Below are 19217 nucleotides of genomic sequence, written 5' to 3' on the forward strand. Positions count from 1 at the left end.
AATTTAGCATTAAATTTACTTGAAAATATGAAACGTCTAACTAAAACTGCAGATGTTTCAGAATATTTTATTGAAATTCTCTTATATTTATAAATTAACAAAATTAATTCTAACTATAAAAAAAAACTTCAAACTTTGTAGTAGAACGAAGCAAAATTGAGAGTACAATTATAACAATCATATATTCATTTCACAGAATGAAGAGCCCTGGTAGAATAATTAAAATCTAAATGTTTAATAACAATCATTAAAAAAATTGACAAAATGTATGCTTCTCCATTCTCCCATGGAGAAGCAAAATGCTCCTTCATGGAATAAATAAAAGGTGACCTTAGTCAATTTAAATAATCAAATAGTTAATCACGAAAATTAATCCAAATTAGTGTTATAACAATTCTATTTGATTAACATTTATTTAAAGTTGCGCATTTTGATGTGAAGTGACATTTCTCAAACCCTCCCCCCCTCAAATTTCGATTCAAAGCTTTCGTGACTGCAGGGATTCATCTTCTTGGTTCTTTCGGTAAAGTCACCACGTAGAAGGGAAATAATAAAATAAAACATTATAAAATAATATAATTTAATTCTCACCAAGAAGAAAAAAACATAATCTTTTTTTCGATTTAAAGCTTTAGTGACTGCAGGGATTCATATTCTTGGTTCTTTCGGTAAAGTCGTCACGTAGAAGGGAAATAATAAATAATAAAAATGAAACAAAATAAAACAACAATTCTCACGACGTTTCGGCCACAACGCAAGCAGCCGTCCTCAGGTGAAGAACAGGTCTGTCGCAAAGACATCGTCACAAATGTCTGACCCCTCTCCCCCCCCCCTAGGTGCGTGACGTCATTTATGGAAGTGACAGCGAGTTTCATTTCGCCTGCAGCTACGAACGCGGAGTCGCGAGTTGAGTTCCCGCTCAACTCAACCCGGGTGACGATGATCTGAGCCGATCCCGGGCCTGCCCCGAGGTCGACTCAGCCTCAAATGAGCACCTCCCGCGGTATGTAGCGAACACCGCGGGCGCTGGGCGAGTCACAAAGGCGGGCGGGCGTGGTGCTGGCCACCCACTTCCTCGTGTCACAGTACAGTCCTGGCAGGCGCTGCCTCCCCTCTCGTCTCTTCCTGTATTTGCAGCGGAGCTCCGCACATTTGGCGATTTTGACGATAAAAATGATTGGAATCGTACAGAAATGACATTTATAACACAGATCAGTGGAAACATCTTAATATTTATTTTATTATTCTCTTTTTACTTTTCGTAACAGCAGTTTTCATTGCAGTATGGCAGGTGAGGCTCTGCCTCCCCTGCCTGCCCTGACCGCACGTCCCTGGTCTTGCCGTACGGTGAGGTGGGGAGATGTGACCCTTCTAAACGATGAATTAATTTGTAAATCGTTTGTGACTTGATAATTGGTTTTTACCCTTTTATCTGGCAACAAAACTGACACCTTTTTTACAAGGAGTCATGTTTGCATTGACCACAATACCTGCAGTCGGAATGCAAAAAACAACTCTGATAATGTATGTACTGTCCTTGAAATTGATTGGTCCACACCCGAGACAGCTTTCTTTAGAACCTAGTCTCACATGGTGTTGGACCAGATGATGCCAAAAGGCAGTGCATACATTATCAGAGTTATGTTTTTTGTTTGCATTCCGACTGCAGGTATTATGGTCAATGCAAACATGACTCCTTGTAAAAAAAGGTGTCAGTTTTGTTACCAGATAAAAGGGTAAAAAACCAATTATCATATTTTGCTTCTGGCAAATGAGGTTCCAATGGTGTAAACGTTTGTAACTTGTTCATTTTACAGAATCCCTGTCCTCCATTCGTGAAGGAATCGCCCTGACTTCTCCACTCGGAACAACAAAAGCAACAACAATATTCATACTATTATTGTTGTTTGGTAAGTAGCATCATCACCACCAGCACCACCACCACGTGTAGCCTACACTCTTTGGTTCTTTCGGTAAAGTCACGTAGGTAGAAATCCTGCTCAACCAGTCCAGTGGTACGGTGCGAACGAAGTTCAACACGTACATTATCACGCTTGGCTACGTATGGTGTGAAAGAAGTTCAACATACGTACATAGATACAGCAACGAGCAGGGCAGTACAAGGCATTGCTGTGCGCAGGCAATGATGATTGCTTTCATCAACCCACATTGACCAGAATAGCCATCAGGAGCCGCCATGGCGTGACGAGGCGCTCATCCAGCAGTGGATTGACGAGAGGGGCGTAGGGGCACAACAGAGACTCAGTAATGCCTCCGTGTGCTGAATCAAACACACGCACGCATTGTGCATTATTACGCCAGTCGGTGACACGATCTCTCTCCACTTTGCACGCATTCGTGAAAGCATCTTCCACAGAAGGATCTGGATGTGAACTAAACACGAAACTAAACTATTGTTATTCTACCAGGTAAGGCTGAGATGTGTAGTTATTTTATTAGAAGCGACCAATGATAGCGCAACGAAGTGCCTGATCATCATCATCATCACCACGTGGAAATGTCGAGCAGTCAAATACTCTAAACGCGTGATGTTGATTCTAAATGTGGAGGGAAAAACCGGAGGATCCAGAGTAAAATCCACGAGACGATGGGGAAAACACGCAAACTCCAAATATACAACAGGCGTCAGGGTTGGGATCAAATCCACAACCTCCTGTATACCAGGCGGGGTAGTTAACATCTCCTATCCACCGTGGTGTTAGGGCTGGGATCAAATCCACAACCTCCTGTATTCAAGGCGAGGTAGTTAACATCTCCTCGCCACCGTGGCACCCCTAATGCGACCGTCATCAGTGTAACGTTCTTACCCCGTGGCCCTACTGGATCTTCTTTGCAAAAGAGATTCATAGCTCATCGGATTCCTCAAGTATAAGTAAATAAATGATGATTCTGAGATTCTGATTTATCTGCAGGAACGGTGGTCGCTGACAGTGCGGGGGTTGGGAATGGCTCGGAGTCCGGAGCTCGGCGCCAAAACAGAACACGACGTGGTGAGTTCAATAGCAGGTCGTGGTCAACTCGAATTCATAGCCACCACCATCGCCATCATGACCATAACCACCATCATCACAACCATCACCACCAACATCATCATCACCACCATTTCTATCATTGTCACCACCACTATCATCACCACAACCACCATCATCACCACCACCACCATCACCACCACGACCATCATCACCACTATCATCACCACCACCACCATCATGACCATCATAACCACCATCGTCATCATCACTTTCATGACCACCATCATCATTACCACCATCATGATCACCACCATCATCACCACAATCATCATTACCACCATCATCATCATCACCACCACCAAAACCACCATCATCTTACTCTTCGGTTCTTTCGGTAAAGTTACGTAGGTAGAAAAATAAAATAATATATCACGACGTTTCGATCACAACACAAGCGATCGTCCTCAGGCAAAACTAAACCCAGCAGTAGAACTGCTGAACCAGGAAGAACACAGCGAGAGAGCTGCTACCATAAGGGGGTTATATTTGTTTGAGGGGGGTGTAGCCCAAGGGCAAGCAAACGGGGTCCGAGCTGGAACGGATTCCCATCCCCGCACGCAAGCACATATGTAGTGCCGTAGATGGGCTACACTTACCAGCAGTGGTGGACAGGGCCCATCTGCAGGTACCTCGGACCCCCAGGGGAGGGGCCACTGTGCCAGCCCAAGAGGGGGGGGGGGCTGCTGGGGGCTCTAGGATCCTAGACAGCTAAGCCCTCGGCACCAGGCCTCAGGATCCCAGACAACCCAGACAGCTGAGCCCCTTGGTGCCACCAATGGGGTGCTGCGGGGGATCTACAATCCCACGCAACGCCACCCCTCGATGGGCAAGAGGGATAAAAGGGCCGCTCCCCAGCCGATCGAGTCGTCACAGCTCAAGACCCTAGACCAGCCAGCTTAGGACCCTAGACCCGCTCGCCCCCCTTGTCCTTGTAAGGGCCGGGACGCTGTGCGGGCCAGTGGTGGGACTCTGGGACTCCCGGCTCTACACCGTTGTAAGGGTGAGTTCCGAGGAAGCCAGAGTCGAGACCCGCACCTTGGCTGGGTCGGGTCAGGTAGCCTCCCCTAGGATAATTGTAGCCGGAGGACCCGAGAACGTAGCCAGTGTCAGGCACGCTAGGAGTAGGCTATGTCCCTAGGCTGTTACTGTGTATAAGGACTGTTGGAGTGTTTTATTGTAATAAAGAAGTTACCTCTACAAGTGTCTCCGGAACGCATTACATTTGGTGTCAGAAGTGGCTATTGGCTATGGAGACACGAAGCAAACCACGTACCTGCAGTTCTGACGGCGACCTCGGCGAGCAGGCACCATGATGGTGGTGCCCACCTCCCTGCGGGGGCGGCTTGTGTGGGATACCCACAGTCGCCTCTTGCACTTGGGTGTTCAGAAAACACGAGCTAAAATCCAATTGGAATTTTTCTGGCCGGGCATGGCAAACGATGTGGCTGACCTTGTGCAAGGTTGCACAGAATGTGCACGGCGGAAACCACCTGCTAGGCCGTCTTGCCCGCCGCTCCAATCCATGAAGGTTTCCCGGGTCAATGAGATCGTCGCATTGGATATTTTGGGTCCGTTTCCCGCTACTCCTCGGGGTAAGAAGTACATTTTGGTTGGGGTGGAATATTTTACCCGATGGGCCATGGCCTGGCCACTCCCCAACCAGTCTGCGGCAGCCATTACGGAGGCCTTTTTCCAGGGCTACGTCCTGGATAAGGGTGCTCCCGAACGCCTGCTGACCGACCAAGGGAAACATTTCTCTTTCACCCTGTTGCGGGATGTGTGCAACCTGCTTGGGACACACAAAATTCGCACCTCGCCATATCACCCCCAGACTGACGGTATGGTCGAGCGATTACATAGGACACTTACCTCTATGCGAAGCCACCAGGTGTCTGAGTCACAGACTGATTGGGATCTCCACATACCTGGTGTCTTGGCCGCCTATAGAATGACGCCCCATGCTGCCACGGGGTACTCGCCATTCTATCTTATGTATGATAGGGAGGTTTGCACCCGAATCGACGTGCAGTTGCGCATTAAACAGCTCACACCTACGGCTAAGATAGCAGACCACATCTGTGCCAATGTGCGTCGTCTGGTGCATGCCCGGGAGGCTGCTCAAAATAACTCGGAAGCTTGTCAGCTTGCTTGAAGTTCAACATACATACAACATGCTCACCATCAGTCACTGCATCGCACGCTTTCAGATGCACTTCTGCGGCCGTCTGGAACGCTCTTCCTTCCGATATTAGGAAGCTACTGAACTGTGCACTTTTAAATCATCTCAATTGACAAACTCATTTCTTATAACTGCTTTCTTGTGTTTAGTTTGTTGTCGTTTCCTCGCACCTCCAATTAACATGGTTGGCTACGTATGGTGTGAAAGAAGTTCAACACAAACACACATACACATGGACCAGAGGTCACTTCATGAGATGTCAGAGGTAGTTGTGTGATATCTACTTCTGTGGGCCATACTCTTAACATGAAAGGTTGCGCTGCACTTTGAGGGATCCAATGGAATCTGCATCTCATGACATGTTGCCACTATAAGTATACAAATATCTGGCTTCAACTCTTGGCTGTAGGCCAATCAGTTTCAAAGACAATGCATATAACACAATAATTACATTATTATTAATGGCAATGCCATTTAATATTATCAGAGCCACGTCTGTTTGTATGTTCACTACAATAACTGTGTGTGGTCAATGCAACACTTAATTTGTTGAAAAAGGTTTCTATTCGATGTTTGAACATCTTAAAGCACCTCGTGTTTTATTGCCAGAAAGAATAAAACCTATTCTCATTTTTTCTACGAGACATACTAAAGTGGGCGCTGTGTGTTGTTGTTTCCCTAGATTTTATGGTCGTCACCCCAGAGAAAATGAACGCCGTAGCAGGCAGCAAGATTTTCCTGCCCTGCTCCTACACCTGTACAATCAGTGGCGTTACCCACACGCTGGTGGAGTGGTTCACGGTCAGAGATGGACTTGAAGAAAGGGTGAGTCACAAATCTCTCTATCATAGTGTAGATAGGCGCACACACTTCTTGGGAGGCAACACTGTTTATTAACAACCTCGTTACACTAACATAGGGTGGTAACCACTGTCCTGCTCTGACTAACACACACACCGTCGCTCTCTATCTCAGACTCTCGGATACACTAGAGTGACCCAGCCACGTGGGCTACTGGCGGGTCCGCTAACTGGAGCCTTGACTCTTCTTCTTCTTAGGAGGCGTCTTCACGATCCCTCTTCCTTCTTCACACGAGCAGCCTCGAGCCCCGTGAGGAGGCTGCTTATATCAGCGTCGGCGTGTCCGGGCCCCACCCCGGTCACGCCCCTCTTCGAGAACCCTCTCAAAGCTGGCCGGCTGTCCACCTGGCCACCCCAGGTCCCCCCGGGGCCCCCGGCCTCCACCTTGATAGGTCACGTGTCCAGCCGGGTTCACTCAGAGTGCCACGACCTCACCCAACCGCCAAATCCCTGAACCAGCCTTGACGTCATTCCTGCCTCCAGCCGGGATGACGTCACTGCGAGCCAACCGTGCTAACTCTACATCTGACCATCTCCTGTAGAGTGATTCACGTAAAAGGCATCCAACACATGATAAAGACATTCTTATTCATTTTAGGCGCGAACTCCGGTTATCCTCGCAGCGGCTTTTGGACTGACCATCGAACAAAGATGGTCACCGCATCGCGCAGTGTTACATGCGCTGCTGCGGCCATCTTGAACGCTCTGCCTTCCGATATTAGGAAGCCACTGGAGCTACGCACTTTTAAATCATCATCTAGATTGACAAACTCGTTTCTTTAAAACTGATGTTTGTGTTTAGTTTGTTGTCCTTCCCCCGCACCTCCGATTAGCACGGTTGGCTATGTACTGTGCCAAAGAAGTTCAACATACATACAACATAAACACAACATACACACAACATACAACACACATACAACATACATACAACATACATACATCTTTGATCTGTGCATGCTCTCGCTTTTGTTGACCACAGATTTATCAATTCCCCAATGGAAATAGCAGCCGCGGGCCTTTACATGCCACCTGGATGGGTGATGTGTCCAAGTGCGACGCCTCCATCACCGTCAGTGACATCAAGACTCACAACTCTGGGCGATATCGCTGTGAGGTCACGGTGTTTCCACAAAACAAGCACGACATTGGGTATCTACAGCTGAATGTCACCAGTCTATCAGGTTTGTGTTATTTCCTTCAAACAACTACATTACCACCCACAACTCTATCATCTATCCTATAGACCTTAAATAGAACTCAACATGTAAACTTTAGAGCCATGTGCCCAGTGCCACGGTGAACTGGGTTCAACCCCTAGTTACGATCGCATCACCACCAATGAACATCAGAACCTTTGACTGCTCCTCACAGACATTTACGCAGTCTTTAAACAACGTCGCATAGGAGGTGACTCGGAGGTCAGAGTTCTGAGCTCGCGCCACTCAGAAGCATGGGGTTCAAGTCCAGACATTTGCCTGCGAGTTAACCGAGTCCTCAAGTCGAGTGAGTTGATGGACTAAGCCCCCCCTTCTGCAATTCTGCACTTAATTGACGAAATTAAATCTCTGATAATTAAAACGTATCTGGTTGATTATCATGCGATAAGCGCTGTTCCAAGTGGAAGAGCAATTTGGGAAAGTCCTGCTCCCAACTGTGTGGACCAGCAGAGGTCGCTTGAAGGAATCTCAGAGTCAGCTCTGTGATATCCGCTCTGCGGACTGTTCTCTAGCAAGACACGTTGCACCACTCTGTGAGCAATCCCAATTAATGTGTATATTAGTGGCGGGACACGAGGATAACATTTGGTAACAAAAAAATATACAGAGGAACCCCTTGCCCAACGCAGCTTCATCTAACGTGTATTTCGGCTCTAGACGGTTGTGGCTGATGGGGTTTGTTTTCCACAACACAGGGGTGGTATTTCAGTGATACGCAGTTTGACGCTGCTAACATTTTCGTATCTGCATAAGAAAAAAGTTAGTACCTTGAGAGTGCTGCGTCCGTTGGAGTGAATGAATCGACTGTAAGAACGCTGTTTTTACCGTGTATGTCTGTGTACGTGTGGGTATGTTTTTTTCGAGCGATAATGTAATGCACTCAAAACGCACAGCAGCAGCAGCACAACGTAAAATGTTCACACATTACAGCATGATTCTTGTTATTGAGAACGTTAGTCATACGGACGACTAGATGGTGAATCATTACATGTTCAAGTGACAGTGTTAGTGGCGAGCGTAGGGTGTGAGTGCTGTGGTGAATGAAGAATGGAGACGGGGTTTTGTGTTGCGTTGAAATAGACAAAGAGAACGACTCAACATCCGTTCGTACAATGACGAGGGCGGACATCTTGTAGTATTAGTTAACAAAGAGGGAGCGGGTGATCATTTGGAAGGCAGGAAGGCAACCCGAGTCTTCCCATGAGGTCTGTTTTTTGTCAAACAAAGTTGTGCCCAACATGTCATTCCAGGAATGTAACCCCCTGCGTTCGACGAGGTCTGCCTGTTCTGTACTTTGAAAACACATTCTTACTGACAAATGTTTAGCATTTATACATTTATATTACGTAGGAAAATATACATTAATGTGGGGGTGTGTGTGGTTTCTCTAGAACTCGTGGTTGTGACCCCAGATAAAATGGACGCCATGGCAGGCAGTACATTTATCCTGCCCTGCTCCTACACCTGCACAATCAGCGGCGTTACCACGAAGCTGGTGGAGTGGTACAGGATCATCGACGGACGTGAAGACAGGGTGAGTTACTCCTCTGTCTGTTCTGTGCGCCATTTGCCGATCAATTGCAGCAAGCATAAGCGTGGAATTGATCAGTCGTGTTAGTAAACCTGGTCACATGACCCTTGAGCATTTACAATATCCAACGCAGATGAAGAGGTTTGGTATTTTCTATCCAGATCGAGGGCCCCTGGTCACGTGACTGGGTGGAGACATGGGCCAGTCATTTGAAAACAGTCTGCACGTGAATATCCTTTGTCAACAGTTAATCCAGCTCAGTCGCAGCCCTGGAGACATAATCATTCTCGAGTTTCATCTGAACGAATTTTATAATAAAATAATATAACGCATTTGATATTTGTGTTGCTTTTACCTTTATTGACCACAGATTTATCAATTCTCCGAGGGAGAGAACAAACACTGGCCTTTACAGGCCACCTGGGTGGGTGATCTGTCCAAGTGCGACGCCTCCATCACCGTCAGCAACATCCAGACCCACGACTCTGGGCGATATCGATGTGAGGTCACGTTTTTTTCCCAAACTGGGCAATACCACATTGGGTATCTACAGCTGACTGTCCACCCACGAACAGGTTTGTATCACGTCCTTCATAGGTCTGTCCTACCACCCACTACTCCCATCATCTGTCATGTAGCCCAGACCTACCACTCAATAGCCACCCGACAACTACACGTTTTGGTTTTCGTGTTTGGTTTGTTGTTCTTCCCACGCACCTCCGTGCCTGGCTACGTACGGTGTGAAAACAGTTCAACACGAATATGTACATGTGACAAAACTGTGCACCTAGAACCATGGTCATTTCCTGCCTGTGACTCTTCACTTTCAGTGTTCAATTAGCAAACAATCCGGATGTAGAGTCTCATGAGTTTGTCATCTTAGCCTGGTCCCCTGGGCACCCTTGTAAACAGATGTTCCTTTTCAACGGTTTATTCTGGTGAAATTATTGAATAAATAAAAACAGTACTTGGCAAACATGATAACATTGTTTGTTTATCTGACATTGCACTTAATTTGGCTAATTCCAAGCTCTTAACAGTTAAACCAGGCAGAGCTCGTCTCACGTGGGGGTTACGTTCCTGGAAAATGGCGCGTTGGGCTAAACCGCATTCGGCAAATAATAGACCTCAGGGGAAAGCTATGGTTGCGTTCCTGGGTCCGAAATCATCACCCCCTTCCTCTTTGTTTTACAAATTCTAAATATTTTTGGTGCTTGTTTTTGTACTAAAGGATGCTGAGTCGCTCTCCATTTTTTGTGTGTGTGTGTGCACTCTTTAGTTTTCACTATCGCCTCAACACAAAACCCCCGTCTCCATTCCTCTTTCTGTACCACGGCACTCACACCATGGTACTTGAATGTTAAATCATCCACCATCGAGGCATTTATATGGCGTCATCAGCAAATTTATGGCTAGATGCATGCGGCAATATGTTAACATTTGTGTTATACATGTTGAGTGTGTTACGCTATCACACACAAAAACATACATGTAAATATATAATTCTTAAAGTCGATTAATTCCTTCCAATGGATGCAGCACTTTTCAATGTGGGGATGAGAATCTTAGCAGCATTAATCCATAATAGAGGTTTTTTATTAAATATAAATGTGTTGTTAAACACGCCACCACCCAACACAGCCTATTGGTAAGGTTTGTCATGTAAACGGAACATGCAAATACGTTACTAGTACAGCACACTGGCGTGTTGGAGAGTAAATCTACAACATTTACAATTTAAGTACGACGTTTCGCCAGTCATTACAATTAGCATAATCAGGCGACAGTCAGACTTGTGTCGAAATCTTCCTGTCTCGTTCTTAAACTGAGGGTAGATGTGATGGCATCTCTTACGAGCCCCTCATGGTACAGAGGCCAGAGGGGGGATTAATGAATGCATATGAATTACAATGGCTATCCATCACCGGTTGGGTTATTCATGTGGTAATCAACGCACATTGTGCATGTACATTGTTCTTGTACATCCTATCGTTTGTGTGCACAAAAATCGCAGTGCCTGTTATTGTCTGCTCGCAGTTAATAAATCACCATCGACGTATGGTGTCCTGTATAGGCATGCATTTAAACAATGTATTATTTGATGATTCGCTTCCACGCAGTACTAAGTATTATTTACATCATTAGATCTCCTTTGCCAGTACCAAAGTATAATAATAGGGTTTTCCCCCTTTTTTCTGGCAACAAAACTGAAACCTTTTTTTTCAAGGAATCATGTGTACATTAACCACAATACTTGTGGTCAAAGTGCAAACTTTGGTACTGGCAAAGGAGGTATAATGATGTAGATGCTTACCCCGAGTCCTCATTACTTTGATAGTGCATTGTCTTTGAGCTGTACGCTTTTTGGCGTCCTCTGGTCTAGCACCAATTGAGACGAGGCTCAAACGAAAGCTGTTTTGGTGTGGACCAATCAGTTTCAAGGACAATGCATATATTATCAGTGTGTTTTTTGTTTGCATTTTGAAGTATTGTGGTTAATGCACACATGATTCCTTGTAAAAAATGTGTCAGTTTTGTTCCCAGAAAAAAGGGTAAACACCCCTATTATTAATGTATTATTTGACGATTCGCTTCCGAGCAGCACTAAGTCTTTAAATATCCGAACGGTTAAATTATTTGTATTTCTCTAAATTTCGATAGATTCTCTAATTAGTCTTGGCCAGCAGTAACTAGTTTAGCACAGAACTTCAACATGATCAAAATCAATTGAGTGTCCTTGTTGGCACGCGTGTTATGCCACTGCCGACAGTTGTATTTAGGAGTTTAATATTCCTTTGCTGTTATTTTCGTCTCATGCTGATCATTCGTCCTGTCTGACCAACATAGCATTTTCCACAAGAGCAATTAATCTGGTACACACCTTCTGTTGATAGCTTCGGTAATAGATCTTTAGTACCAGATATTAATTTCTGTATTTTATGTACTGTGCCAGATCTGACTCGGATGTTTTGTTTTTCAAAAAGATCTGGCTAGTTCAGTTACTCCCGCAATGTACGGTATTTTAAAAGTTGTAATTACTTGGGTAGTTTCAACGCTTGTGTTATTTGATTTGGTTTTGGCATTCAGTGCCCTGTTGATTTGTGCATCACTGTAACCATTCAATTGCAGCACTTCTTTAACATGTTTAATTTAACTTCTCAGACTGTCACCATCTGACACTTTCTTAGATTGATAATTGAGCGTCTTGATAAGAGCAAATTTCTGTGCGGGGTGATGGTGTGACTCTGCATTCAGACAGGCGTCAGTGTGCGTTTTTTTCCGGTAAACACTGTTTTGTCCACTTCCAAAGTGAACTGGATGGACAGGTTTTACGAGTTGAGATTAATTAGAAATTCTTTAAGTGTATCTTTGCCGTGTGGCCAGACCATCAATGTATCATCCAGGGGCTCACAAGTGACGACATCACATCTATCCCTCTATTTAGGAACGGAACAGGAGGATTTCTCCACAAATCTGGCTGTCACCTGATGATGCTAGTTATAATTACTGGCTCAACGTCATACTCAAATTGTAAATGTTGTGCATTTACTCTCCAACACACCGGTGTACTGTAGTAACGAATTAGCAAACCTTACTAAGTGGCTGTGTCGGGTGGTGGCAGTTTTAACGACACATTTATATTCATGTGAACTAACCCAAAATAAACCTCTTATGGATATTGGTCGCGAAAGCCTTGATGTTAAACTGAGCTTTAAACCACGCAGAGCCGGACCATCACCCCAGTGTTCCGGAAAAACCGACCTCAGGCAAACCATAGAGCCGAAACACGTGTTTGACAAAGTCGAATTGGGCAGGTTTTCCTGCATATCGGCTTGGGTCTCATGCATCAAACATTACTCGCTTTTGCAGTGCACTATGGGAAAACAATCCTCCCTGCTGTGTGGCTCCAATGTCTCTTAAACTAAACTACTTTTTACGTTACCAGGCCACAAATGATAGCAGCTCAACAAAGTGGCTTATCACGTGGACATTTATAGCAGCCAAATAACTCTATACGCGTGTTTATTCTAAATATCGAGGGACAAACCGGAGGACCCGGAGAAAAAGTCCATGTGACCAGGGGGAGAACATGCAAACTTTAAATATACAGGCATCAGGATCGGGATCCAAACCACGACCCCCTGTATACCAGGCGAGGTAGTTAACATCTCGCCACCGTGGCGCCACTTAAGGGGACCTCAGAGGTACCTCTAAGATATCCACTTCCGTGGACCGTTCTCTAATATGCAGCATTGCACTGCTCTGCTAGTCATCCAATGGGATGTTTAGTGTCCTTTAAAGTGTTTGCCCTTTTTCTGTTGTGAGCACACCTCCTCCGAGTTTCCATCCCATTGCTAATGTGAATATCGTGGGTTTGTCCACAGACCTGGCCGTTGTCACCCCAGTTGAGTCCAGAGTAGGCAGCACGGTTCTCCTGCCCTGCTCTTACACCTGCACCATCGGTGACATTACAAGCACGCTGGTGGAGTGGTTCAGGACCATAGGCGGACACAGTGAGAAGGTGCGTTACAATTACAGTTGCACACCCATATTTCACCCCTCTGACCAAACCCTGCACGCAAAAATTAGTAAAACGTAACTATTAACGACCTTTCATGCTAATGTAATAAAGGTCGTGGAAGCGACTTCTGGAATCAGGGTCTTTATTTGTCTTTCGTTCACAACACTCCTGTCTTACTTCTTCATGCTGCTAACAGACAGCGTGAGAAGGAGAGAGAGAGACGCGCGCGGCCACGTGGCAGCCTGGACCCCGCTCCAGCGTGGCTTCACCCTTCGTTCCAGATCTGATCACGTGTTGTCCGTCTCCACCCCTTTTAATACCCGGGTCACGTGGTACCTTTCCACCAGTCTTGGGTAACCTGCATGGAATCTTCCAGACTCCATCGTACGATCCCAGGACCACGCCCCTGACTCGCCCCCCCATTGGCTGTGGCTAAAGCCAGCAGATACAATCATCTACTTGCAGATGTCACCTTCCCATCACGTCAGGGCCACGCCCATAGACTTCTCCCCATTGGCTATGGGCCAGGACCGGTAGAGCCAATCATCGTAACGAGGTGTGATCAATCAACCACCCGGATATATCCTCACATTACACTAATATGTAGTAGTAGAAGGTTTATCATTCTCCACTGCTGATGGGCCATGGGCATTAAACTTCAACATTTTACAGACACAATATTTTACCTTGAAATATCCAACTATATTCTTTGGGTCTTTCGGTAAAGTCACGTAGATAGGTTCAAAGAAAATAACAAAAATTTACGACGTTTTGATCGCTTGTGTAGCGACCCAAAGAATATTAATTTCTGCAGTCACGAAAGCTTTAACTCAAGATATCCAACTATAATTGTATCCGTTTATATGCTCTATCTCTCTTTCTACTTTGAAGAAGAGCCATTGCCCAAAATGTTGTGTTATTTTGTTTGACTGTTATAGGAAACGTTGATGTAAAACAGTTTTTTCACAATGAGCATGTGCATCATATGTACAGAGAATCCCACCCTTGAATCGCATCGTTTGCCTGTACGTGTTCTTACCTTTGTCGACCACAGGTTTATAAGATCAAATACAGTAAGAGAAGCCTCAGGCCATTGCAGGTGACGTGGGTGGGTGATGATTCCACGTGTGACGCCTCCATCACCATCAGCGACATCCAGACCCACGACGCTGGGCGATATCGCTGTGAGGTCACGATTTATCGATACGACAAGCCAAGCATGAAAGACATCGGGTATCTGCAGCTGAACGTTCACAATGAACCAGGTGTGCATTATGTCCTCCCTGGATTTATTTAACACCCACCGCTTTATCATTCTCACTAAGCGAGAATGCAAATTCTCTCTATTGTCCAAATTTACCACGAAAATTCACTCTGTGGCACAGCCATAAAGGGTCTTGTTATTCTTCACAGATATCACATCCTGTAGTTTAAGAAACTCGACTCTTTGTTGAGTTGTCTACATGAGCCAATGACAGCTTGACTTCCTGTCTGTGTCCCATTACATTGTTGTCCACTTGTGGGATGTGGAATGCTTTGATGTTGAAAAAGAGCTTTTTAGCTCAAGGGGCTCTACTGCGGGAATAAGTTTCTGATTCGGATTCACTTCAAGTGCCGATGTGGGAGCTGCAAGGCGATTTACAGCGTCAATAGGAAACCGGCACAGCGATGATTGACCTCTCCTGCTGGATGTCCATGACTCCATTTGGCGTCATTGCCTGCTGCCGACATTGGCCCAAAAAATAATCAAAAGGTGTTCTACCGTTCACCTAATGAACACGATGCTGGGCAAACCGTGCGTCGAGGGTGAACACCTCGCCGGTGAACACAGCCGCAGGAGAATCATGAACAATGGCCTCCCTCTAGGCTCGGTTATAATAGCACCGTCACTATTTAACATTTACAGGCAGGCCTCGCCGGACGCGGGGGGGTTACATTCCTAAAAAATGATGTGTTAGGCAGAACCGCGTTCGACAAATAATAGACATTGTGGGAAAACTAGGGTTGCCTTCCAGGGTCTGAAATGATCACCCCTCACTCTGTGTTACTAATACTAGTACATTTCTGCCCTTGTTATTGTACTAAAGGATGCTGAGTTACTCTCCATGTCTTGCGTGTGTACACTCCTTAACATGAAACCCCCGACTCATCCCCGCACCGCAGAACTCGCGTCCAATGCTCTCCCCTGACAATGAATTCCCAGCCTGACGCTCGTCCCCAACTCCATCGCCGATTCGCCATCTCGGCGGCCATCTAAAGTCCTCAAAGACTGGACGGCGAGATGCTTGCGGCACTGTGAACATTACCATTGCATTGCTGTGCATGTCGAGTGTGTTACTTTTTCATACGAAAGACTCTTAAAACACACACAAACTAAAAGATCAAATGGTAATTAAATGGTTCTTACAGTGGATTAATTCGCACATTCCAATGGATGCAGCACCCTCACGGCACTACTTTTCGACATGGAGATGAGAGTCTTAGCGTCCAGCCGAAACATCACCTCCCGTGTTCCGGAAAACAGGCCTCATTAGGTCTTGCACCGCGTAGAGCCAGAACGCGCGTTCGATAACGCCACAGCGCATCTGCTCCTCCTGACAACCAGAAGGAGCAGACGCTGTGCAAAACAGAAACGAGGATGGTGCAATGGATCTTAGCGATCACAGGACTGGAACGGTCAGAACTGAAGAGCTGGAGAAGGAGGCGGGAGTGGCGGTGCTCATCTCATTCGAGCGGAGACAGGGAGTCGGCTGACACTGCTGGGGCTGCCTTAGTAGATGAGGGGGCAACCGCAAGGGCGATGAACGTGGAGGCACCAGGGCAGAGACAGAGGGGCAGGCCGAGAGTGAGGGGAGTAGAAGTGGCGAACGCGGCGGATTTGAGGGACTAGGGAGTAGACGCGGAGGTGGACATGGCAGGAAGAGGAAGAAGACGTTGACTGTGTGCATCTCTTGGGTGTTCACGTGTTTCTGTGTCGTCTGTGTTTAATAGAACCGACAGACGCAACGCCCACGCCAAGTCCAGCTTCAGCTCCATCACCTGTAATTGGCATCGTCCTTGGAGTCATTGCTGCTCTTCTGGTTGTTGCTGTTGTAGTTGGTTTTTACTGTTGGAAGAAGAGACAAAGTCGACTAAGAGAAGCAGAAGCCCCGTGAGTATCGACCGCACTTGCACCAGAACCTCACAGTGAGTGATAGAACACGGCTCACTATGGCCACGCCAGAGACCCTGAGCCGGCCCTCTCCAAGGGCCTGAGTTTGACTCCAGCTCCCTGCCTGCCCGTGACTCAGAGCTGTGCTCAGTGGAGCCTGCGGGAGCTCATGGCAGCTGGGACCCCTGAGTTAGACTCCCAGCCGTGGCGTGGTGATGTGAGACTGCGTCAGTCATAGGAGATGGTGAACTCAATGGGCTCTCACGTGGTTAAATAAAACACATAAATCACACGAGACAATAATTTCAATGGACTCTCACGTGGTTAAACAAACGATATCTGTCAAATCAGGGTCAGTGATTGCTATGGTCAGTGGTTCCATGTGGGCGCCAGGCAGGTGTGAGTCGTGGGTTAGACTCCCAGCCGTGCCAGTGACACAGGCTGCAGGTGGACAAGGATGGGGATGTGTGAACAACTCGTGTCCACTTCTCTCTCAACAGGGTTGAAGAAATGCAGCCAATGGACCCAGTTGGATAAGATGAGGTGAGAGCGAGAGAGGCAGGAAGCAGGATCCACTCTTATCAGGGTCATTCTTCCTGTGTGTGCGTGCACTGCGCTAAGAACCAGCGACCTGGGTTCAATTCCCTAACCTCGCTGCGTTGTGTAAACGCCAGCACTGCTGAGACAAAGGCGGCCAGGCGTGGTGCTGGCCACATCACCCTCTCGAGATGTTACTCGCTAGCAGCGATCACAGGACTGGATCGGTGAGAACTGAAGAACTGGGGAAGGAGGCGGGAGTTGCGGTGCTCATCTCACTCGAGAGGGAGTCGGCTCACACGGCTGGGGCTGCCTTAGCAATAGAGGAGGGGGCAACCGCGAGGGCGATGAAGGTGGAGGCACCTGGCAGAGGTCGCAAACGGGTTTTGATTTCTTACCCGTACTCGGCCGCACCAGGGTCGCAAACGGGTATCGGGTACCTGATTGCGACCTCTGGGATGAAGCCATGTTGCAGGCGCGGGTGGGTTGACTCTAGGAACTTGAATTGTGAGAAGAGACAAGACGTTGGTAAATGAGTTACAAACGGTTACTCACCAGTGACTCACCGCCTACCCGTACCCGGGTACGGGTAGCCGGGTATCGGGTAGGGTACGGGTATCGGGTACCCGGTTGCGACCTCTGCTGGGGAGTAGACGCGGAGGTGGCCCAAGGCAGCAACGAGCAGAGCAGGAGGAGCTGCAGGGCAGAGACCGCACGAGAGGAGGGGGACATGGCAGGAAGAGGAAGAAGACGTTGACTGCGTGCATCTCTTGGGTGTGCACGTGTTTCTGTGTCGTCTGTGTTTGTGTTTAATAGAACCGACAGACGCAACGCCCAAGCCAAGTCCAGCTACAGCTCACCTGTAGTTTGGATCGTTCTTGGAGTCATTGCTGCTCTGGGTGCTGTTGCTGGAGTTGTGTTTTTTTACTGCTGGAAGAATATTTGCAAGTTGATGTCTCATACTGTGATTTAACGCGGATAGGTGAATTCTATTCTGTGAAAAAAAGTGTATTTTTACATTCGAGTACAGCAAACTCTTCGCTCTCGCGGGTTTAGCTATCGCGATTTTGCCGTTTCGTGCCAAGTCTATTGAGCTACAGAGTTCGCCGATCTTAGCGCTGTGGATGATCACGAGATTTCTGTACGCGTCATAACTATACTGCTCGCGATGATGCTGCTGCTGCCGTGGAGGAACACACGCAGTGCCATCTTATCTCCATCTTGCCTCTGTATTGTCTCCATCTTGTCTCCATCTTGTCTCCCGTCTCTTCTCTCAAGCGGCCCATTGGGGGTCCCGGGTCACGTGGTGTTTCCAGCCTCGAGTGAGGAGGCAGTGACGTTCAGCCGCCCGCCATTTTGTCTTATTTCGCGCGCCATTTTGTCTTCTATCGCGCGCCATTTTGTCTTCTATCGCGCGTTCGGAACCGTGAACCAAACCCCGTTATCCCCATTTACCCACATGTCTCCGTAGATGTTTTTCAGCAAAACCCGACAACGTAGATGCTGAGTTGTTTTTGGGTTAACGGCAAGAATGTTGACCCCAGAAACAAGCACGGGTCATTGTGATGGCTACAATGACGACTTACCCCTATTGGTAGGAAATACAGGCATACCGCTTATAGCAAATGTTTACCAAGAACGCATCTTGAGCGCTATATGAGGTATGCCTGTGTAGGGGATGTCCAAGCCATCCTCACACACACCACAGAGACACACAATCTCCGCACTCAACATAGCACACACCAATAACACGCACGTGAATACACTAGACGGGGGTCAAGGGATTAAAGGGCATGAACGTCACACGCACACGGCGCGCGAGACAGAGATGTTGGTTAGGAAGCAGGGTGGAGATGGAGGGTTTAAAAGGAGCTGTGAAATGCGTGTTCGTGGTTTGTTTTGAGGAGCGAGTGTGGCTCTTGTTTGAATAATAAAAAAGTGCTTCACCAGTCTCCGACTTCTCTTCATCTGGTGGCAGCGGTGGGATGTCTCGCTTCAGCCGACGCAAGATCCCAAGGGGGGAGACTCAGCCAGAAGACGCTCTAGGGGCCCGGGACGAGAATTGCTCGGAACCAACGAGTCAGAATTCGTCCCCCGGCTCATCGGCGGGATCCAAGGCAGCTGCTCGCCCCGTGTGGGGTTTCCCCAGGAATCTCATTAGCCCCCA

The 19217-nt window shown here is 47.2% G+C and overlaps 1 protein-coding gene across 1 annotated transcript; it reads left to right on the top strand.

The window, feature by feature from the left end:
• Positions 1-860: 860 nt before the first annotated feature.
• Positions 861-18923, top strand: LOC133339386 (uncharacterized). The gene is made up of 12 exons (XM_061547527.1): positions 861-1003; positions 1818-1910; positions 2934-3011; positions 5915-6057; positions 7072-7273; positions 8701-8843; positions 9211-9415; positions 13226-13362; positions 14417-14627; positions 16354-16513; positions 17014-17056; positions 17867-18923. Exons 1-11 carry the CDS (start codon positions 988-990, stop codon positions 17048-17050), a joined length of 1425 nt encoding a protein of 474 aa, XP_061403511.1. The 5' UTR covers positions 861-987; the 3' UTR covers positions 17051-17056; positions 17867-18923.
• The last annotated feature ends 294 nt before the right edge of the window (positions 18924-19217 follow it).

The sequence above is a fragment of the Lethenteron reissneri genome, unplaced genomic scaffold (genome assembly GCF_015708825.2).
Source record: "Lethenteron reissneri isolate LAM-NWPU_2019-01 unplaced genomic scaffold, ASM1570882v1 scaffold_185, whole genome shotgun sequence".
In the NCBI taxonomy this organism is placed as follows: domain Eukaryota; kingdom Metazoa; phylum Chordata; class Hyperoartia; order Petromyzontiformes; family Petromyzontidae; genus Lethenteron; species Lethenteron reissneri.